The sequence below is a fragment of the Narcine bancroftii genome, chromosome 5 (assembly GCF_036971445.1).
Source record: "Narcine bancroftii isolate sNarBan1 chromosome 5, sNarBan1.hap1, whole genome shotgun sequence".
Classification (NCBI taxonomy): Eukaryota; Metazoa; Chordata; class Chondrichthyes; order Torpediniformes; family Narcinidae; genus Narcine; species Narcine bancroftii.
In genome coordinates this window covers 141190324-141214387 of record NC_091473.1, presented here as the reverse complement: position 1 = coordinate 141214387, position 24064 = coordinate 141190324, and the positions used below count along the sequence as shown (strand labels likewise).

Below are 24064 nucleotides of genomic sequence, written 5' to 3'. Positions count from 1 at the left end.
TTGAGAGGCCAAACTGGGTAGATGAACTACCCTGGGTCCTCCTTGGGATACGCACAACACCTAAGAATGATCTCAAAGCCTCCTCAGCTGAGCTAATCTCTGGCAAGACCCTTGCAGTCCTAGGCCAATTCCTCTCTTCAGCACCAGGTCAAGACACCAACACCACCATTCTACTGGAAAGACTAAGAGACAAACTGGGCTCGCTCGAACCACCGCCACCATTGCAATACTGTCAGCCACAATACTACCCTGCAGGCTTTACCTCCTGCGCCTATGTGTTCGTTCAAAGGGCCGATACAGACACCCCTCTATTGTCCCTTTGAGGGACCTACAAGGTGCTCCAAAGGAATGCAGCCACCTTTACACTCTGCATCAGGGGCAATGAGGAACTGTTCACACTAGACCACCTGAAATCAGCCCATCTGGACTTGTCAGAACCAGTAAAAGTCCCTCTACTGGTAGGGGCCGGCCACCGTGGCAGCAAAACTCACCCTCGGCGCATCATGAGACCACCAGTGCCAGTTCTTTTGGGGGGTGGGGTGTGTGGTTGTGTGGTGTAGCAGCAAACTGGCCCCGCTTGTCACGCGCAGTCAGCGGGCCAGCCGCAGCAAAGATGGTGTCAGGGACCTTCTCTTTCGATCCAGACATTTTGCGGTGCTTGTTTTGCTGCACACTACACTATATTTATTTTACTTAATCAGATCACATTGTATGAATAATTATCGATTAATATTCTAGTGGATTTCCATCTGGAGTTGTTGGGCAAAACAAAATTTGTGCCTGTTTAAACTATGCTGTAAGTATTAGAGGATCCACTGATGAAAATGATGGTGTGCATACAACTGCTGACTCAATTACCAGCAATTTCATTGGCTTTTTTTTTAACTAATAGCAACAGGAGCTTCAAAGGTTTAGTTTCTCCAACATAAAAAATACCAATATTCTTATGTAATAGTCGACCTTGTGTAAAAGTTGACCCCCTTTTTGGGCCAAAAATCACAAAATTTCTGTATATCTCGCATAAAAGTCGATCCTCTATATTTGGCCCCAACTACCCGCCTGCCCATCCGAGCTCCCAACGCCCCAACCACCAGCCTATTTGAACTCCTGTCACCCTGAATATGAACTTATCACACAGTCCAGCCATCTGAGCTCCCAACGCCTTGAATAACGCAGGTATTTACTGCGGTCAAAAGTAGTATCCATGTAAAAGCCCCCAAATTTGACCTGAAAAATTGGTTCCCCAAACTTTCTTTAATGAGTGCAGCCCATTGTTACCCCACCCAAAAAATGCATTAATTGTAAAAATTCCAAGTTCAAGACCTGCAAGCTTCTTAAATCGCTAACTGCCTGACAATAGTCATCAAATGAACAGGTTCAATGAAACGAAACCTTACAATTTCTATCTGCTTTTCCAGTTCTTCACATTGTTCTGTCTGTATCTTCTTGGTCAGTTCACAAGCAGCAATATTTTTTTGTTGTTGCTCTTCCAGTAATGTTTCTAAGTTGATAATTTCTTTATTTTTTTCCTAATATTTATGGAAAACAGAAGGGAGAATTAAACCATTGTGGAAAAATATCTTTCAATGCCCCTCTGTGTATTTTTCTCTACAAAGAAAACATTATTCTTTGAACTGTTCACATACAACTCATGGTAAATGGAGGAGTAACAACACGGCAGTGCAGAAATTTCCATTCATGATCTACATATGTGTTTCTTTAGATTGCCAAGGATAATAATTCTTAAGTAAATACAGTAAAACCCCTGTTATCCAGAATTTAAGCAACTGGCAAAAAGTAAAATATATAAATTTTAAAAATAAAAATGTAAATGTTTGAAATTTTAAATGTTCTCTGAAATAACACATAAATCTTTGGTGAAGATGGAAGCAAATATTCAGCCAGCGGAGTGTTTTGGTCGTGCTTTGCACGTAGTAATTGTTTGAATAAAATTGTGTGAAACAGCAATGGCGTCACCCAGCATGAAGAGCTGGTAGGGGCCATTCGCCATTGACTCTCTTAAAGTATCTCCTTATCCCTACTTCATAAATCTTCATGAGATATTAAGTATATTAGTAAGGCTTTACCTGTAAACTTGGGGAGGGGGTGTTAATTAACTTTAATGTTATTGGTCATCTTTCGGGCAACTGCTTGGAGGGGAAGGAACCAGCAGGTGCAGCGACGGTTAAATGTTTTCAAAGACAGTGACTGAAAATAAAGTAAAATGCTTGAAAGTTTATATATTCATGCGAGTGAAATTTGTTCAGTGTAAGTACTTTTGTCTTTTTTACTTTTTACTCTTGATGCAGGTGTATTAGTTAGGCATCGTGAGAATGAGTCTCAAGCAACCAGAAAACTCATTTATCCGGCATGTTACCAAGGGTAGGTGCCAGATACTAGGAGTTTCATTGCATTTCTCTATTGTTCACACTACTGCAGTGATCTCAGCCATATAACTGTCTTTGAAGAATGTGTAATTGATGAAGGACTTACTTGGCAAAACAAAAACATATACTGGAATGTTATAATTCAAAGTACATTTCATTATCTCAAGGCAAATTTAAGTCATTATATGCAAAGTGTTTTTGGGTGATAGTATCACCAGGCAGAATAGTTCAACCTTCAAACGTTCCATTAGCTGGTCATGTTTTTTCGATCTTGCAGAAATTATTATAATTTGGTCTTCACATCAGATTTTTTTAAATGATGACATCTTCCTGGGAATTAATCCCAGCATTTAACTCAATTCCTGAAAAAATGTTTAAAAATTCAAGTTAGTGCAATTCAAAATTTATTTCACTGAAATCACAATTTTACCTCAATTTCCTGTTCGCATTCAACGACTTTTGCTGCGTTGGTCGAGTAGGCAATAGTTTTTTCCTCCAACTGTTTTTCCATGGTGAAAAGCTGTGACTTGTTTTTTCTTAGCTGTCAAACATATGCATTTGGGTATATTAAAATATCCTTTGGTAATCATTGTTAATTATAAAATATTTAGAAAACCTTTTTTAAATTTGCATCCTATTATTAACCTTTTTCTCTCTATTAAAAACAGGACATCCCTGAATACCCATTGAACCAATTTAATGTTTTTAGTAAGCCCTAAAATACACACACTGCTGTATGCAATATTCTGATACTTATTTTTGCTGGACAGAGTATCATATACATGTATTATCAAATTTTCAATAAGCATCCACAAATGACAACAGTCTTAAGCCAGGAGCACAAAGTTAAATGACTACAGTACCTTTTAATTATATTGTTATAAGCTGAAAAGGATAGGTTTGCAGAGCTTCAGTGTCCAGGGTCAAGCAACACAATGACCCACCTCGACCACACTGACCATCAAGCACAATTTACACGAATCCTAAACTTATCCTAAAATTTTCTCCATATTACACACATGATCAACAAAACCCAGAGTAAATTCACATGGTCACAGGAGGAACACGAAAACTGCAGATGGGGAACACCAAATGTTAGAATTGAACCCAGGTTTCTCAAGTCGAAGCAGCAAACTCTACTTGCTGCACCTCTTTGTCATCCCTCAATCACCTTCACCTTGGAGAATGAAAGCTGACTAAGTTGGTCCACAATTAAAAGAAACTCCAGTCCAGTGATAAAGCACAGGAAATCTATTTGACTAAATAACTTATTCCACAGGCTTCTGAATCCATGGATGGATAAATAAAATTCTCTTTGTCATGTGCTTCCAGAATGTACAATTGCCACTCTTTCCAAAAAAGTATCAACAGCTGTGAAATTGAGAAGAAAATGGAACTGTAGCAACTGTGTCGAAGTGCAAAAGGAAGAACAAGAAAATGATCAAACGTAGTCGAGTTGAAGCTCAGTAAAAGTCCTTTACTCATTGCATTGTGACATCATGATGTCACTCAGAACCTCCCGAGCCGGTTCTATTAAGCCTCCGGTGAGCCGCTATAGAACCCTTCCCCCACCCCTTCCCCCCAGAATCGGCGATAGGAAGCTAAACCTCTGGTGCCACTGTTCTTGGGCGGTTGTCCATGCCTTCGCATTGGAGGTCGTGGCAAGGGCCAATCAAGGTCAAGATGAACGGGCTTTAGCCGGTCAATCGTAAATGTCTCTGGATGCTCCCCAATGTCCAGTACAAAAGTTGTACAATTGTTTCGTAGCACTCTGAAGGGGCCCTCATAAGGCCTCTGTAAGGGTGGCCATTGTGCACTGACCGCTGCGCACAAACACAAACTCAGTCCCGGACTTCCTTTTGGATGAAGGGTGTCATTGTTCCATGTCTTGACGTGGGAAACGGGGCCAATTTTCAAAGCTGCTCCTGCGGTTTGCCGAAGACTTCAGTTGGTGGCACCTCCTGTTTGTGCGCTGCAGGCACGAACTCTCCAGGTACAATGATCAGGGCTCCATATATCAACTCAGCTGATGAGGAGTTCAGATCCTCTTTGGTTGCTGTTCTTATTCCCAGGGCAGCCTTCATGTGCCTATGGAACCACTCCACCAGGCCATTTGACTGCAGGTGGTTGGCTGTCGTGCGGTGAAGCTGCATTCCCAGCAGTCATGACAAAACATCCCAAAGTGCAGAGTAAAATGTGGCCCTCTGTCGGAGGTGATGTATGTGGGTAGGCCAAACCAAGATATCCAGGCAGAAATAAAAGCACTGGTGTATGAATCGGTCGACTGCCTCCATAGGACTGCCTCCAGCCACCTATTGAATCTGTCGATGAATGTTAACAAGTACCTAGATCCTCGTGACACCAGAAGCGGGCCGACAATTTCGATGTGCACATGGTTGAATCTGTACTGCGGTGGCTGGAAAGGCTGAAGCAGTGCCTTTGTGCGCCTTTGAACTTTTGCAGACTAGCCGTCTTTGGCCAGTACATGACTGCATTTTGAGTCCATGCCATAAAAACTTGTTGGCCATCAGGCAGACCATCATTCGAATGGAGGGGTGGGACAGTCCGTGAATGGCATTGAAAATGCAACATCTCCACACAGCAGGGACAATAGGGTGAGGCTGACCTGTGGAAACGTTGCATTGGAGAGTGGTACCTTGCGGCCCAAAGGCTACATCCTTGAATTGCATGTTTGTGATAGCGGTTCTATAAGCTGGGGGTTTGTCTTCCTGGAGCTGAGCTTTGGCGAGTGCTATGTGCCCTACACCTGGAGAGAGGGCACATATTGCTTTAACAGAGGACTGGGACAGGGCATCAGCCACCACATCAATCTTACCAGAGAAATATTTAATTCTGAATTTAAACTTGGATACACAAGATAGGTGGCATTGCTGGCAGGCTGACCAGGGATCTGATGCCTTCTTGAAGGCGAATGATAGCAGTTTGTGGTCAGTAAAAAAAGTGAAGTCCCTGCCTTTCAAAAAATAGTGGAAGGGTCTGACTGCTAGGTACAGCGCCAGCAGTTCCCTATCAAATTTGCTGTATTTTGTTTCCAGAGGGCAGAGGTGCCTTCTAAAAAATGCTAGAGGCTTCTATGGTCCATTGGCGTACTGTTCCAAGATCCAGCCTACTGCCGCATCAGACATATCCATCGTCAAGGCAGTTGGTACATCCATTTGTGGACGGACCAGCAATGTTGTCTTTGCTAGGGCATCTTTGGTCTGCTGGAATGCTACCGGTCTCCTTTCCCCACTCGAGTTCTTAGGCATAGCTGGAGCCATGTCAAAGAGAGGTTTCATAATATGAGCAGCAGAGGATAGAAAGCGATGATAGAAATTGACCAATTGACCATCCCCACAAATTCCTGGAGTCCTTTGATGGTATTGGGCCTCTCGAATTTGAGGATGACCTCCACCTTGCTAGGCAAAGGAACGACACCCTGGCTACTGGTCTGATGTCCCAAGAACTCGACAGACTGCCTGAATTTGCACTTGGCAAGGTTCACAGTTAGCCCGGACTCCTGAAGGTGGCGACAGAGTAAATGTAGATACTGCAGGTGCTTTTTGTGAGAGTGGCTGGCAACGAGTATGTCATCCAAGTCCATGATAATGAAGTTTGTGCAGTATTTTTGAGCCCAAGAGCCAGTCTTGAAAATTTGAAAAGGTTGAATGGTGTTATAATGGCGGTCTTGGGCACATCCTCTGGATTGATAGGTATTTGGTGGTACCCACACACCAAGTCAATTTTAGAAAATATCCTGGCCCCATGAATATTAGCTGTAAAGTCCTGTATCTGAAGCACAGGGTAGCGGTCTGCAGTGGTAGCATAGTTGAGATGCCTGCAATCCCTGCAAGGTCTCCAGCCTCCCATGGCTCTGGGCATCATATGTAGCAGGAAAGCCCATGGGCTATCAGACCTGCGCACGATTCCAAGTTCCTCCATTTTGTGAAAATCTTCTTTTGCAAACCGAAAATTGTCGGGCGGAAGGCTTGGGCATATGGAGGAAGTCCGTGGGTAAGGATGTGGTGTGCGACACCATGTTTGAGTGTGGCAGTGGAGAACTGGGGAAACTCCGCAAGAAGTTTGGCAAATTTGTTGTTCGAGTACTCCATGATGCGGGGTGGGTAGTTTGGCTTTTCCAAAATCTGGAAAATTAGGAAAATTATGGTGTTCACCATCCAGCACCCTTTTAAGTCCACCATCAGTAAGTGGGCTCTGAGGAAGTCGGCACCCAACAACAGCCAGGACAAGGTGAACTTATTGTCACCGAATTTCAAAGGTATAGACCGTGTGGCATTCATAAGAATCCAACTGTTATTCACTGCAGTGAGCATCCTGGTACAGTGTAAAAGCCAGAAGGACATTATCTCCGCACCTACGTCGACTAGAAATTTGTGCTGGGAGAGTTCAACCCAGACATAGAGTAGGCTGTTACGGTGGGTTGCTGTCACGGAGTCATGCATGTCCAGGGAAACAAGCACCCTCATCGCTTGTATTCATGGAGCCTGGGCCTTTGGGTGTGATGCAGCACTAATTTCTGTGGGCCTTTGGGCCCCGGCCATCGCTTGCAGCTCACTCACATCGTAAGAGACTGTAAATCCGGAGGAGGCCTTTTAGGCCTTTGTACTTGCCGAGAGCTGGCGGGTCCCGAAGGAAATCCACTACTCGACCGGCCGTGTCCTGGTCAAGGACGCTTACCACATGATATTATTTAGTGGCGTCCACTTCTATCTGCGAATGTGGAACTGTGCCTCACCCTGCCCAAACCAAACTTCCAAAAGATCGTCAGTTTGAGTGCAACTGCTGTGTTGTCCATGTTGGGTCCAAAATCCGTTTGGGCCTGCCGGGGTCACCAACGTAACAATTGTGTCAAGAGTGTGAAATGAAGAACGAGTAAATGTTCAGACATAGTCGAGTCAAAGTTCAGTAAAAGTCGTTTACTCGTTCACCTGCAGCTTTTTTAAATCCTGCGCGTTCTAAATGATGTTATCGCATTGTGACATCATGACGTCACTCCTGAGCCGGTTCGATTAAGCCTCCTGTGAGCTGCTACAGAACTGTCTTCATCATAGAGCAACCTTTCAATCAGTGGCACATCTCAGGAACCATTAACAATAAAATGCAATGTCTCTTTAAATTAGGAATATTCATTCCACTTCAATTTGTATAACATGAGTGCAATCTAATACTTGACTTAACATATTTGCATAAGAATGTACAGAGACCTGAAGGTTGACACCAAAAATGAAGGAGCGTGGACATAAGGATCCTTTTAAATGCCAGGCTTTGGGAGTCCTGCCAACGATGTAGGTCAGTACAAAGAAAGGGGCAAGTGCAATTTGATGCAACACAGAACATGGGCAGCAGAGTTTTGGATGTACAGAAATGTTTGAAAAGCACAATTGCATGAATGGCTGAAACAGTATTATATAGTCAAGAACCTGGAAGTGACGAAAGCATGGGCAAGGTTCAGAAGCAGCTGAAGTATGGACAAGGGTTTCACCAGCCGCAAATAGATGATGATGGTGCAAAGGTATACAATCTTTCTGAGAAGGTGAAAATTGAACACACTAAGCATCTTTGATCTTTTAATAAATGTATGCATTCTGGCAATGTTCTTTTATTCCCTTCACAAGGATCTTTACATAACCCAATGATCTTTATGTCACAAATGAAATGTAATAAAAGTAAAAATGCAATGTTGGAGAAATTCAGCAGGTCAAACAATATGACTTTATGTCACAAAGATAAAGACACATAACCAATGATTCGGGCTTGAGCCCTTCATCAAGGCACGTGCAAAATGTTAGCAGGTGCCTGAATAAAATGGTGGGGGGGGAGGGGAAGGGGTAGGAGCATAGGCCCACAAGCAAGAGATAATAGGTGGATAAGGGAGGAAGAGCACAACAGCAAAAAGGGGAACCAAGGGATGGTTCTATGAATGAAGAGGGAAGGAGGTGGAGAGCTGGAGAATAAAAGATAGAGGGATAGGGAAGAGAGGGATCATTTCTGGAAATCTCCTACACTGCCCAGTTCTACCTCCTCCCCAAGATACACAAACCCAATTACCCAGCTAGACCCATTGTTTCTGCATGCTCCTGCCCCATCGAACTAGCATCTACAACCTTGCCTCCATTTTTTCCTCCCCTGGCCCCTACATGACCTCCATCCCTTCAATTCCCTGAACTAGACCACCTCATTTTCCTATGGATGTCCATTCTCTCAACACCTCCATAAAGAGGGTCTCAAAGCTCTTTGTTTCTTTCTTTACAGACTGAACCGCCACCACCCTCCTCTACCTAGCAGAACTTGTTCTCACGCTCAATAACTTTTCCTTTGACTCACCCCACTTTCTCCAAGTCAAAGGAGTACCAATGCGTCCCAGCTAGTGTTAGGTCTGCTTTGTTCATGAATGAGTGAGACAAACACCAGGCTGAGTCGAAATCAGGGTTCTTTGTTCTTTATTACCGGATTGTAACACTTGCGACTAACGATGTTAGCCGGAGAATGCATTCTGCCGTTATCAGCAAAATGGTGATTTTTTATACCCTTGGATACATGCTTAGAACATCATCATATCATTACTTGTCCAATGACTAAAACTGTTGCTATCCTTTCCCTGCTAGCTTCCTGCCTCTCAATCCATCAATGTCTCTCTTAAACTGTTGCTATCCTTTCCCTGCTAGCTTCCTGCCTCTCAATCCATCAATGTCTCTCTTATCTTGTAAGTACAAGGATGCATTCTGTTACTCCTTAGTACTGGGTGACTCCTTCTCCGGTCCCATCTCATGATGTTTTACCTAACAGGAGTACAAGGACACCTCCCCTTCTTGTTACTGCCCTGTACAGGGTAACTCCCTACACATTCCCATCTCATGATGTTTTACCTTACACTAGGCCTGCCTATTTGTTGAATTCGTGGAGCAATCCATGCTGCAATCTACACAGGCAAAGCCCCTCAACTCTTCCCTTGCTTCACTGACAACTATATTAGTGCTGCCTCATGCATACACGATTTTTTAAAAATAACTTTATTGATTCATTCAACAAGGTTATTACATACAGTTTTAAAAAAGTACATATTATGAACGATAAAAAAAAATTTATACATAAAAAGGAAGAACCCCCCCCCCCCCACTCTTTAGGAGAGCCGAAGAAAGAAAAAAAAACTGAAATATATTTACTAAAATCTAATCAAGGTAAATCTAAATGTAAATATTCTGAATATAAAGACCACTTATTAAGAAAAAAATTATCATGTAAAACGTGATTTTTTTCCATTACCAAACGTTTTCATCTCATTATACCATCTATTAATATTAATATCAATCACATTAGCATTTTTCCATGTACTTGCTATACATTTTTTTGATAAAGATAAATATACAAAAGCAATTGAAATTTGTCTAATTCCAAATCTTTCAAAGGATTCAACTCACCCAAAATATTGTCAGGTCCAGAGGTATTTTAATCTTATAAAAATGTTCCAAAAACAATTGAATTGCTTTCCAAAAAGATTGTATATGTACACATAACCAAACAGCATGAAAAAAAGTTCCATCCAAATTACCACATCTAAAACAAGAGTCTGATTCACTAAAATCATATTTTTTAGAACTTTTCAGATGTTAAATACAATTGATGTAAAAAGTTGTAATAACCATTGCATAATGAACATTTATCAATCTAGTATCACTACCATGACAGATATCTAATCAGTCATCCTCAGAAAAAGTAAGGTTAATATCCTTTTCCCATTTAATCTTAGATCTATCCCATCCCTTTTTTTCCATACTTTCCTGTAATATTTGGTACATCAATGAAATATATCCCTTTTTTGGTATAATCACAAGAAAAGATTCAAATTTAGTCAATTTAGGTAAAATCATATCTCTACCAAATATTTGTTTTACTAGGGATCGTAGTTGATAACAAATGAATAAAGAATTCTTATTAATAACAAAATCTTCCCTCATTTGATTAAAGGATAAAAATTGACCTTCTTTAAAACAAGTTTTTTATACCTTTAGATTTCCAATATAATAAACATTGATTATACATTGAAAAAGGAATAAGTTGGTTATTATATAACGGTGTTAAAGTCAATAATTTACCCTTAGAACCTATCATTCTATTTTTCCTCATCCATAACTTCATTAAATGTTTTAGTATAGGCACATTATATTGTTATAATAAATTTAAATTACACCGAAACAAAAATATTCGCCATCTCAATTTTAGCCCAATTAGGGGGCCGTTTCAAATCCATTAATGAACTAATAAATTTAAATTGAGCTGTCTCATAATAATTTTGAAATGTGATAAGCGTAATCCCCCTAATGTACATTTCCAGGTTAGCTTATTCAAAGCTACTCTCAGAAATTTACCCTTCCATAAAAATTCCCTAACCATTTTATTTAAATCTCGAAAAAAATTCTTATTAAGTAAACATGGAATTGACTGAAACAAATATTGTATACGTTGAAAGATATTCATTTTGATTGTATTTATTCTTCCAATTAAATTTACAGGAAGATCCTTCCAATTAATCAAATCAGCTTGGACCTTTTTCATTAACAGTACATAATTTAATTTATATAAAGATTGATAATCAACATCCACATTTATACTCAAATATTTAATTCGATCAGTCCACTTCAAATTAATAATATTCTTATAAACTGAATAATCTTCTTCAACTATCGGTAAAATTTCACTTTTTTCCCAGTTAACTTTATATCCAGACAAAGATCCATATTGTATTAAACACACCTTCAAGTGTAAGCGTGACTGAGCTGGGTTTGTTAGATACACCAATACGTCATCAGCAAATAGATTAATTTTATACTCCTCATCTAAAACTCTCATACCTTGTATCTGTGTATTTTGTCGTAACAACTGTGCTAAAGGTTCAATTACTAACGCAAACAAAGCTGGAGACAAAGGGCAACCCTCGAGTTGAACGAGTTAATTTAAAAGGTTCCGAGATCTGACCATTTGTCAATACTCTGGCTATTGGTTTATTTAAATAAAAAGTTCCACTCAACTCTGTCAAAAGCCTTTTCTGCATCAAGAGAGATCACCATCGGATGGTCAGGGCGCTGTCGATATTTATTAATCAAACTAATCACTTGAAGAATATTATCTGAAGCATACCTATTTTTTATGAAACCTGTTTGATCAAAATGCATCAACTTATGTAAAAATTTAGCCAATCGATTCGCTAATACTTTAACTTTTATTTTATAGTCTACATTCAACAAAGGAATTGGTCTATATGAAGACACCTTTAATGGATCTCTATCCTTCTTAGGAATTACAGTAATTAAGGCACTAGAGCATGATTCAGGTAGATCATAATGTTCAATAATCTGTCGTAACACATCTCCATACACTGTAGATAAATAATCATAAAATACCTTATAAAATTCAACCGAAAACCCATCATCACCAGGTGATTTTCCATTCCGCATTTCCAACATAGCCGATTTAATTTCTAAGTCAGTAAAAGAAACCTCCAGCTCCAATATGTTTTCTTCTCCTAGTACCGGTAATTTCAACACCGATAAAAAGGAGTCAATCGATCCGCTCTCCTGTTTTTCCTCAGAAGTATATAATTTCTTATAAAATGAATGAGGATTGTAAGTAATAGTCGAATTTCGTCTGACTGCATTAATAACCCTTGATACCTGTTCTTTCTTTAATTGCCATGCAAGTACCTTATGCACTTTCTCACCCCATTCATAATACCATTGTTTAGATCTATTAATCAAGCATTCAAATTGATAAGATTGCAACGTATTGTATTTCAATTTCAATCTAGACAACTCTATCTTCTGAATTTCTGTCACATCTCTCAGAAATTCCTTTTCTAATTCATCAATCTGTTTCTCTAATTCAAGGCTCTCGGACAGATAATTATTTTTAACCTTAGAGGTATAACTAATTATTTGACCTCTCAAGTAAGCTTTCATAGCATCCCACAATATAAATTTACTCTGAATGGAGTTAACATTTTCTTCCAAAAAGAGATTAATTTGTTTTTTAAAAAATTCAATAAATTCCACTTTTTTTTAACAACATCGTATTGAATCTCCAACGATAAGCTGCACGAACTTTTTCAGAACTCTCGTAAGTAAAATACAACAAAGAATGATCTGAAATTATGCTACTTTTATATTCTGCATGCAGTATTTTCCCCTGTAAATGTGCCGATACTAAAAAAAAATCAATTCTGGAAAAAGATTCATGGCTAAATTAATAAAAAGAGAAATCCTTCTCTGTTGGGTTAAGACGTTGCCAAATGTCCACTAAATTAAAATCTTTCATCAAAGCTCGAATTTGAATTGCCATTTTAAATTTTTTACCATTTTTTGGAGATTTATCTAATAAAGGTTCCAAAACACAGTTAAAATCTCCTCCAACCAGAACACTTTCATTAGCTTGCCCCAGAAGCAGAAATGCATCCGAAATAAATGGTTCATCATCCACATTCGGTGAATAAATGTTAAGTAAAGTCCAAAATTAATTAAAAATCTTACAATTCAACTTAAGAATACGTCTTGCATTCATTTCCATTGATTGTAATTCAAAAGATAAATTTTTATGTATCAAAATTGCTACTTCCTTAGCTTTGGAGTTAAATGAAGAAGAAAAAACATATCCAACCCAGTCCCTCTTCAATTTCATACTTTCTTTTTCATTCAAATGTGTCTCCTGTAAAAAAGCAATATCAATCTTCATCTTTTTAATGCAAGCCAAAACTCGCTTAAGCTTGATGGGGTTGTTTAATCCCTGAACATTAAAGGTAGCAAATTTCAAATTCGACAAATCTAATACAATTGCTAAATACCAAAAATAGTCACAAAATTAATAATAACAAAGAAAAAAAAGGAGTATTTTTTATATAGAATCCTCAAATTAAAATATATAGGCCCTCCAAATAAAAATAATATTCGTTAATAAGAGAGAAAAAAAACAAAAAAACTACCAAAAGGTAGTAACTCCCTAAAAAAACTGGGTGTGGATTACCCACTAGTGACTGATGACTAACAAAGAAGTTAGTGCATTCCCCTCCTCCCCAGCCAGCCAATCAAAAATATTAACATATTACAAAAAAAATCAGCCTTGAGATTCCAGTCCAGATGGTGAACTCATTTCAAGAGTAGGTGAACTCTTTCCATTCCCATTGTTTCCACTTCTGCCATTTTGCCCATTTCCAAGTCCATCAGATTTTCTTTTATGACTTCTTCTTTGTCCTCTGATATCCGGTAACGAATTAACAAAAACCATTGCTTCATGCTCACTCTCAAAGAATTGAGACTGATAGTTTCCATAAAACACTTTCAACACAGCAGGATAACGAAAAGCAAATTTGTAACCTTTACACCATAAAACATCTTTAACTGGATTAAATTCACGTTGGCATCTGACGATATCTTGACTCAAATCAGGGTAGAAAAAAACTCTACTATTCTGAATCATCACTGGAGTTGCCTTTGTCTTGCATTTTGAACTGCAAGTGGAAGAATTGTCTCTCTGTCCAAACAATTCAAACAGCGAACTATCACAGCTCTTGGAGGTTGACCAGGTAGGGGTGGTCTTAAAGCTCTATGTGCTCTTTCTAATACCAATCCATCAGGAAAAGACTTTTCCCCCAACATCTGGGGAATCCAATTTTTAAAACATTTGACAGGATCTTGACCTTCTATACCTTCTGGCAAACCCACAATTTTCACATTATTTCTTCTGCTTTGATTTTCCACATAATCCATTTTTTTTGTTGACTCTTTTTACCGTGCTCCTAAATCTTTAACTGATTTTTCCACCTTTACAATTGTTTCTGTATTGGATTGTACCTGTTGTTTACATTCAGAAAAAGAAGCTTCAATTTTTTTTAAGTTTTCCCGATTTTCTTTAACTTCTGCCTTAACCACAGTTAGGTCTGAAGTTATATTAGTATTCATTTGAACCAAATGGTTCAATTGAACAGTAATAACATCTAATTAAGAAGCAATACCTTCAAGCATCATGTAAACAGGCTGAAGTGCAGTTTAAAATGCAGGATTTTAATTGTGTTTTGGAACATTTATTAGATAAATCTCTGAAGAAAGTTAAAAAAATCCAAGATGGCAATTCAGGTCCAAGCATTGATGAAAGATCTTAATTTAGTTGATATTTGGAGATGACTTAATCTGACAGAGAAAGATTTTTCCTTTTATTCATCTAGACATGAATCATTTTCAAGGATTGACTTCTTTTTAGTATTGGCACATTTACAAGGGAAAATACAACAAGCGGAATATAAAAGTAGGGTGATTTCAGATCACTCTCTGTTATATTTTACATATGAAACTTTTGAGAAAATTCAAATGGCTTATCGTTGGAGATTTAATACAATGTTGTTAAAAAATATGGAATTTATTGATTTTTTGAAAAAACAATTTAATTTTTTTTGAAAGAAAATTCTAATTCTGTTCAAAGTAAGTTTGTACTATGGGATGCTATGAAAGCCTATTTGAGAGGACAAATAATTAGTTATACTTCTAAAATAAAATAGAATCGATTAAATCAGAGTCTTGAATTAGAGAAAGAGATCGATGAGTTAGAAAAGGAATTTCAGAAAGATGCTACAGAAGATCAGAAAATAGTATTATCTAGGTTGAAATTGGAATATAATACTTTGCAATCTTATCAATTTGAATGTGTGATTAATAGGAATGGGGAGAGAAAGCACATAAGGTATTAGCGTGGCAATTAAAGAAAGAACAGATATCGAGGACTATTAATGCTGTTAGACGGAATTCTCTTACTACTTATAAGCCTCGTGAGATTAATGATGAATTTTATTCATTTTATAAAAAGTTATATACATCTGAAGGAAAACAAGAAACTGGATCAATTAATTTTTTTTTAATCACAGTTTAATTTACCGATATTAGAGGATGCAGATATACAGGAGTTAGAAGAACCATTTACTGATTCGGAAATTAAAATGGCTATGCTGCAAATGCCGAACGGTAAATCGCCTAGTGATGATGGTTGAATTTTAAAAAATTTTTATGATGATTTATCTACAGTGTTTGGGGATGTATTACGTCAAGCTGGAGAACATTATGAATTACCTGAGTCTTGTTCTAGTGCTTTAATTACAGTAATTCCTAAAAGAGATAGAGATCCTTCAAAAGTATCTTCATATAGACCAATTTTGTTGTTAAATGTAGATTATAAAATAATAGCTAAAATATTAGCGAATAGATTGGCTAAATTTTTACCCAAGTTGATTCATATTGATCAAACCGGTTTTATAAAGAATAGATATGCATCAGATAACATTTTGTGCATGATTAGTTTGATTAATAGATTTCGACAATCTTTAGATCACCTGATGGTGATATCCTTAGATGCAGAAAAAGCATTTGATAGAGTTGAATGGAATTTTTTGTTTAAAGTTTTGGAGAAATTTAAGTTTGGTCCTTCTTTTATTGGTTGGATTATGGCTCTATATAGTAAACCGGTAGCTAGAGTATTGACGAATGGTTTGATTTCAGAATCTTTTAAGTTAACTCGATCAACTCGTCAAGGTTGTCCTTTATCACCAGCTTTGTTTGCGTAAGTGATTGAACCTTTAGCACAATTGATAAGACAAAATACACAGATACAAGATATGAAAGTTTTAGATGAGGAGTATAAAATTAATTTATTTGCTGGTGTATTTAACAAACCTAGCTCAGTCACTTTTGCACTTGAAGGAGTGTTTAATACAATATGGATGTCTTTCTGGATATAAAGTTAATTGGGAAAAAAAGTGAAATATTACCGGTAAATGAAGGAGATTATTCAGTTTATAAGAATATTATTAATTTGAAGTGGACTGATCGAATTAAATATCTGGGTATAATTTTGAATGTTAATTATCATTCATTATATAAATTAATTTATGCTTCATTAATGAAAAAAATTAAAACTGATTTGATTAAATGGAAAGATTTACCTATTCATTTAATGGGTAGGATAAATAGAATTAAGTTGAATACCTTTCCGCATATACAATATTTGTTTCAATCTATTCCGTATTTACTTGATAAAATTTTTTTCGAAATAAAATGATTAGGGAGTTTTTATGGAGGGGTAAATTTTCGAGAGTAGCTTTGAATAAATTAACTTGGAAATATGAATTAGGGTGACTACGTTTACCACATTTTCAAAATTATTATGAAGCAGCCCAACTTAAATTTATTAGTTCATTGATGGATTTGGTACAGCCTCCTAGTTGGGCCAAAATTGAGATGGCAAATATTTCTGAATTTGAAATACATCAATTTTTGTTTAGGTGGAATATAAATTTGTTACAACAATATAATGTGCCTATACTAAAACATTTAATGAAGTTATGGATAAAGAAAAATAAAATGACAGGCTCTAGGGGTAAATTATCGGCTTTGACTCCGTTTTCAACTTATTTCTTTTTCAATACATAATCAAAGTTTATTGCATTGGAGATTTAAAGGTGTGAAAAATTTGGGAGATTGTTTTAAAGAGGGTAAGTTTTTATCTTTTAATCAGATGAGGGAAGATTTTGGTATTGATAAGAACTCTATTTCTTTATTATCAAATTTGATCTTTGGTAAAATGTATGTTTGGTAGAGATATGATTTTACCTGAAATGACTAAATTTGAGACTTTTCTTATGAAGGTACCAGAGAGGGGTTATATTTCATCTATGTATAAAATATTATACATATGGATAAAAAATATTATACATATGGATAAAATATTATACATATGGATAAAAAGGGTTGGGAAAGATCTAAAATTAAATGGGAAACGGATATTGGTTTTATTTTTTCTGAAGATGATTGGTTAGATATCTGTTATGATGGTGTAACTAGATTGATAAATGCACGTTATGCAATGATTAATTACAATTTTTTACATCAATTATATTTGACACCTGAAAAATTAAAAAATTATGGTTTTCATTAATCAGATTTGTGTTTTAGATGTGGTGATAAGGTTGGAACTTTTGTTCATGCTGTATACATATACAATCTTTTTGGAAGAAAATTCAATCATTTTTAGAATACCTGTATAATCTTTTTGGAAGAAAATTCAATTATTTTTAGAATACCTGTATAAGATTAAAATAGTTTTAGATCCAACAGTATTTTTATTGGGTAGTTTTCAACCTCTGAAAGGTTTGGGATTAGATAAGTTCCAGCTTGCTTTTGTATATTTAGCTTTATCCGTAGAGGAAAAAATGTATTGCTACTACGTGGAAAGATTCAAATATGATTGATATTAATAGATGGCATAATGAGATGAAATATTGTTTAATAATGGAAAAAATTATGTATGTTCCGCATGATAATTATAATTTTTTTATTAATAAGTGGCTGTTATACTCAGAATATTTACATTTCAATTTATATTGATTATATTTTAATATGTATATTTAATTTTTTCTTTAATATTCTTTCTTTTTTCTTTTTTTATGGCTCTCCTTAGGAGAGTTGGCTGAAGGGGGGGGGTTCTTTTCTTTTATTTATTTTTTCTATATATAAAAAAAGTTCATGTTTATGTTTAATTGCTGCATATGTCATATATTATTTGTTTTTTGAACGAATAAATAAAGTTTTTTTTAAATAATTTTAAGATGACACAGATATTTGATTTGGTTTCAAAATAAATAAGGAGAAATAGAATGGGATTGATGATGTAAAATTATCTTCACTCCAAAAGACAATACACTTCTGGATTTCAGTGGGTCGAGCAGCATTATTGGGGGCAGAAAGAAATTGTCAACATTGAGGAAGCATTGACAATCCCTCTTTCCCTCATTGATGCTGCTCGACCCTTTAAGTTCATCCAGCAGGTCATTTTTTGGTTGCAGATCCCAGCATCTGTAGACTTGTGTTCCCAGCCATCTTCACTGGTTCAGATTCTAGCATCATTAGAAGTTTGGAAACCGCTCGGTAAACGGTGATGAAAGTTTGGAATACCCTTCCGTAAATGATAATTGACGCCATCAATAGTTAATATTAAATCTAAGATTGATAACTTCTGATAACCATATTGATGGGACATGGGAAAGCAAAGCTGCACAGAGTTAGACGATAGACCAACTGTGATCTCTCCAAAGGTAAACCAGACTTCACCAGTTAAATGACAGGTTCTGCTCCTTTAATCGTTCTTGGACAGAGTAAGATAAAGCATTAGTATGAAATGGAGCTGCGGACTAAAATGTCGTTATCTTGATGTGCAGGTTACGTACCTCTTGTTCCAACCTCTCAATGACATTGTCTTTTCCCAACAGATGCTCTTCCAAATTCTGACAAGAGTTTATCTGTTCCGTCATCTGAGTTTCCAAAGTTGAGATAACAGATTCTGCCTCCAATAATTTGGTTTGCAGCTCCTCAACATCCCTTTGTTTGTATCGTACCTCTTCTAAATCCTGGCCAAAGGTCTTTCTCTCAGCTGTCGGTATTAGAAATCACATGCTTTTCGTGAGATGTAGTATGAAGTTAAAATGCGTAAGAGATTGTAGTTTATAAAAAAAAATAAAATTATACACTGCCCCAGTCTTCAAACCCAGATTAATGTTGAGTTAACCTATTTCACTCAACTTTATTTTTCCCTCAGTAAAAGCACATTCTGAAGAAACTCGAGGTCAAACAGTATACTATATACAGCAACTATAAAGATACTGTATAACCAATGGTATGGAAAAATGTCAGCAGGTGTCCAAACGAAATAGAATGGGGGAGGGGGAAGGGAGGAGGACGGTCCCAAAGGCAGTTGGTAATAGGTGGATAAAGGAAGGAGGGCATAGCAGCAAGCAGGGAGAGGAGGGATGGCATTACGAATAGAGGGAAGGGGGTGAATAGCAAAAGGAAAGAAGTCATGGGGAAAAGGAAGGAAGGGAGAATGGAGAGTAGGTTAGCAGAAACCATAGAGATCAATGTTAATACCATCCGGTTGGAGAGTGCCCAGCCGGAAAACCAACTGTTGCTCCAATTTATGGGTGGTCTTGGTGGTGGGATAGTACACGAGGCCACAGAAAGACATGAAAGTATGGGAGCACGACGCAGAATTGAAATTGGTTAATCACTGGGAGATCCCTGTCACTGATGCGGACGGAGCGAAGGTGCTCATCGAAGTGATCTCCCAATCTGCACCCAGTCTCTCTGATGTAGAGGAGGTCACAAAAGGACCACTGGATTCAGTAGATCACTCCGGCAGATACACTAGTTAAGTGTTGCTTCACTTGAAAGGCCCGTTAGGAACCCTGAATTGGTGCCCCACCAAGACCGCCTGTAAATTGGAGGCAAAACCCTTGATTTTCCATCTGGGCCTTCTCCAACCAGATGGCATTAATACTGATTTCTTCAATTCCTATTAACCTACTGTCTTTCTCCCTCCCTTCCCTTTTCCCTAGTCGTCTTTCCCTAAGCTCTCCACTCCTTTTCCTCTCTACCTTCCCTCCCTCCCCTGCTTGTTGGCATGCCCTCTCTCCCTTATCCACCTATTACCTCCTGCCTTTTGGACAGTGCTTCTTTCCACCCCCCCCCCCAATCAATTTTGCTTGGACTCTTGCCAACATTTTTCCATACCTTGATGAAGGGTTCAAGCCTGAAACATTGGTTAAGTATCTTTACTATATAAAGTACACCTGTTGCTTCTGCTGAGTTTCTCTCGCTTTCTGTTTTTACTTCAATCATGCTTTCTGCAGACTTTGTTTTTTACTTTTCCCCTTTCCTTCATCCTGGTCATCAACTTAGTGAATATACACTGCAAGCAAAGCTCCACTAACCTCACCTCATAAATTAACTGCAACTGGAGCATTTTCCTCATTTTTATTAAGCAATAAAATGCAAACTTGCAAGAAAGGTTTCTGACCATCTAATGGAGGATTTCAATATTAAGATAAAATTACACTTCAATTTCCATCGTTCTATTGTTCCCTCTCTCCCCCAATAATCTTCTACTCCTTCCTCAAACAGGATATAATTAAGTAGCTAATTTTCCAAACATAAAAGGACACATGAAATAACCCAAGTAAAAATAATTCATCTTCATTTCTATTTGATAAAACCTTTCAGCTTTTAGGTGTTTACTGTGCTCCAGATTAATTTCTGTTCCGCTTTCATTCTCCACCCTCCACCCTCCATCCCCAACCCACCCCTGCTAACACAACTTACTGTTCTTTTTTCTGCTTGAGGTTAGTGCTGGGCTTATTCTGCCCAGTGAATTACAACTTTTGTCTAGAGCATCACTACGTTGTTGCTTGGAGATTTGGCTATTAAATTCCAACTTCTGAATGTCACCGTCTTTCATTCCTAATTTTAGTCTAAAAGAGAATCATTTTAGTCAAGAATGTGATAACGCTTATTATACAGTTCCAAATAAATAACATTTATTTGATCACATTTTAACTTAAACCATGTTGATTTAAAGGCAAATTGTCAAAAAGAGATGGAAAATGCTGTATCACAAGAAACAGTGATGCCAGCTGTCTAACATACTCAGAATTATTTGAACTAAGGAATCAGAAATTGAAAATATGAAAATGGAATTTCCACTACATTGGGGTAATTGGGGTGAAGAAAAAAACTACAGGTTGATGCCAACCATTTTGAAGAAATGAAAACAAATGGCAAATAAATTTCAACACAAGCAATCGTAAGGTGATGCTTTTGATCAAGCCACCTGTTTATTGGTATGGACGTGTAAATGTGGTAAAGAAACAAGGAGCGCAAAGATTAAATTTCAAAAGCAACATTTGCAGGTTTCGCATAGAAGTGCACACAATGCTAAGAGGTTTATCTCTAAAGGGAAAAAAAAAGCAAATTCTGATAAATATTTTAAATTTAGGAATATAATAGGAAGATCACTGAGGCAACTGAAAATGGTTTTCCATTGAGGCTGTGGCAAAGATGATTGCACTCCCAGTATTCTTTTGCGATATGTATGACACAGTTTAGTCTGCTGTCTTATCTCCATTAACTTACGGCATTTCCTTGAAACCATATTTGATCAATCAATTTCTTGATATTAAACCCTCATCTCTGGAATTCAGTTTAGTTAATCCTGTTTTTGAACGTAAAATGTCAGGAACCAAATAGCCCTCATGGTACACAAATTGAGTATATTTGACCAATAAGTCATTGCTGCATAACAGCTATCTTACAAGCTTCCAACCCTTCAAAGAACTGCTTTGGTCTACTCAATCTTTTCCATCAACTGTGCCCTCATTTCAGCTGTAATTCTGAAGGAAATGTAGCGCATGTAATAGTTGTATTTGTGGATCAATTTTTGGGGTAAAATTCAGGGGGTTGACTATTACATGCTTTTGACCACGTGTCACTCAAGGCGTCCAGGGGTTCGGATGAGCGGGTGGGCAGCCGGGGCCTAGGTGAGAGCCTGTGGTCAGGGTATTGGAAGCTTTGTTGGGCAAGAGGGCTCAAAAAATAAGGGGGAGGGGTTGACCTTTACATGCGATATATGGAAAATACCAGATTTTGGAGCAAAAATAAAAGAGGGGATCAACTTTTACCAGGTATCTACTATTACATACATTTATACAGTACATAATATTTAAAAGGATAGTTACAATTTCATGTGTCATTGGTCTTCTTTCCTTTGCAAGATCAGAAAGGAGTTGGAGTTGAAGAGTGAGAAGTATTCAGTAAAGCCAAAGGTACAAAAACATTAATTTGGGTGGTTAGCACAACACCTTTACAGCGCCAGCATTCGGGACCAGGGTTTAAATATCCCCATGCTGTCTGTAAGAAGTTTGTACGCTCTCCCTCTGACTGCATTTTCCCCTCGGGTTCTGGTTTTCTCCGAATGTTTGAAATGTACCGGGATGGTGTAGGCAAATGGAGCGACACGAGCACGTGGGCTGAAATGGCCTGTTATCACGTTGTATGTCTAAATCTGAAATATCCTAGTGCAAACTGTTGTCAAGCAAAGCTGATTCTTCATCTCAACTTTCCTAACTGGCTTTGTCACAATCGTGCATCTTGCCTCCAATAAATCACTGCCAAAATCCAAGTCATTATTGACTCATTTAAATGAGACACCAGAGAGAATGAGTGTAATACTAAACACTTGCCAACTAAAGACCCTTGTGCAACGGTTTGCTGAATACAACACTTTTGGACAATAAAGGGGTCCATAAAGAGACCCTGGAAAACTTCGGACTGTTTTCCAAATCTCAGGAGGTGTCTCTCAACAAAGGCAGTTGTCAAAGATGAAATTCACCACTACCTTCAGAGCACCAGCAAAGTCTAATATTTTACTTTTGATTTTCCAAGACTTACAAATCCAAAACAGGAGTACAATCTTCTCAATAATGAGATATTACATTATATTCAGAGTCCATTCCCCACCCCCCCACCCCTCTCCCTTTCCTAATACCACAAGGAAAAGGTTATGTAAATGAAACAAACATAAAGAACAAAAAAATCTATAGTGTCACCGACCCTTCAAGGAATCAAATATAAACCCAGAGTAACAAAGTAAAATAAAAAAGATACAAGAGCACGCTGTCTGCGCCCGACTCGCTTCAAATGGATTTTTACCTTTCTTCTATTTGGAAGGGGTGTAGCTATATCTGCGTACCTATATGCTGCAGATAGGGCTGCCACAACCCAACGAATGTGTCATATTTCCTCCTTAAATTGTATGTAATTTTCTCCAGCGGAATACAGTTCTGTATTTCTGTATTCCATCGTGTAATATTTAGTTGGGAGTCAGTCTTCCACGTAACCACTATACATTTCCTGGCTATCGCCAAGGCGATGTTCACAAACTGAATTTGGAACTTAGTTTGAAACTCACGTCCATAATGTTTCACAGAAGGTACAATTCCAGATCCTGTGGAAAATCCACCTTTTTAATTCTTTTTCCAGAATGTCCTCCCAGAAGGATCACACCTCTGGACATACCCTAGTTGAATAGATAAAGATTCAAATCTCCACAACACACCTAAAGCACATTTCTGAAATTTCTGGTTTGGAGTTATGTAATTTTTGTGGTGTGAGGTAAAGTTGATGTAAGAATTATATTGCACCAACCTATAAATGGCATTAATGACTGCTGTCATGCTGTCCTGATACAGTTCTAACCAGTATTGCTCATGGATTGTTGTGCCCAAGTCCATCTCCCATTTTTCCCTAGCCTTATGTAATCCCAGCTTCAGGCGTTCACTTTGGAATAAGAGACACATCATAGAAATAAACTTGCACATATTCCCCCTTCAAATTAAAATCTCCATGTCACTACATACATAAGATTTTAACTGAAGATAGGAGAAGGTTTTATTCGACAAATCATTCTTATTCCTCAGTTGTTCAAATGACATGAATTGTCCTCATTCATAACAATCCTTAATACACCTGATCCCCTTCTGGCACCTCATGTCCAGGATCTTATTTGCCAGAGTCACAGATATTAATTTGTTCTGGGACAAGGGCATTTTAGGAGACAACCCCACCTTTAGCCCAATACATTGATTTATATATTTCCATGTCTGAATTACATGTTTTAATATGGGGTTACCTGTTCCCCTTGATATGAATTTAGTGTTCCACTTATATATTAACTTGTCTGCTATCTTTCCTTCTACCGTGTGCAGTCAAATTTGTGCCCAGCAAGGGTTACCACCTCCCTCG

General features: G+C 37.6%; 1 protein-coding gene across 4 annotated transcripts in view; it reads right to left on the bottom strand.

Annotated features, from left to right (window-relative positions):
* Positions 1–24064, bottom strand: part of ccdc18 (coiled-coil domain containing 18) — a 156777-nt gene that overhangs the window by 83249 nt on the left and 49464 nt on the right. For all 4 annotated transcript variants that reach the window (XR_011357961.1, XR_011357960.1, XM_069939270.1 and 1 more), the window contains exons 10-13: positions 20588–20736; positions 18661–18863; positions 2818–2928; positions 1398–1529 (exon numbers count right to left, since the gene is read on the bottom strand). Coding sequence is in view for 2 of the 4 variants with exons in the window: in XM_069939270.1 (XP_069795371.1) it covers positions 1398–1529; positions 2818–2928; positions 18661–18863; positions 20588–20736 (595 nt within the window). In the remaining 2 variants the exon portion in view is untranslated. The remainder of the gene's footprint in view (positions 1–1397; positions 1530–2817; positions 2929–18660; positions 18864–20587; positions 20737–24064) is intronic.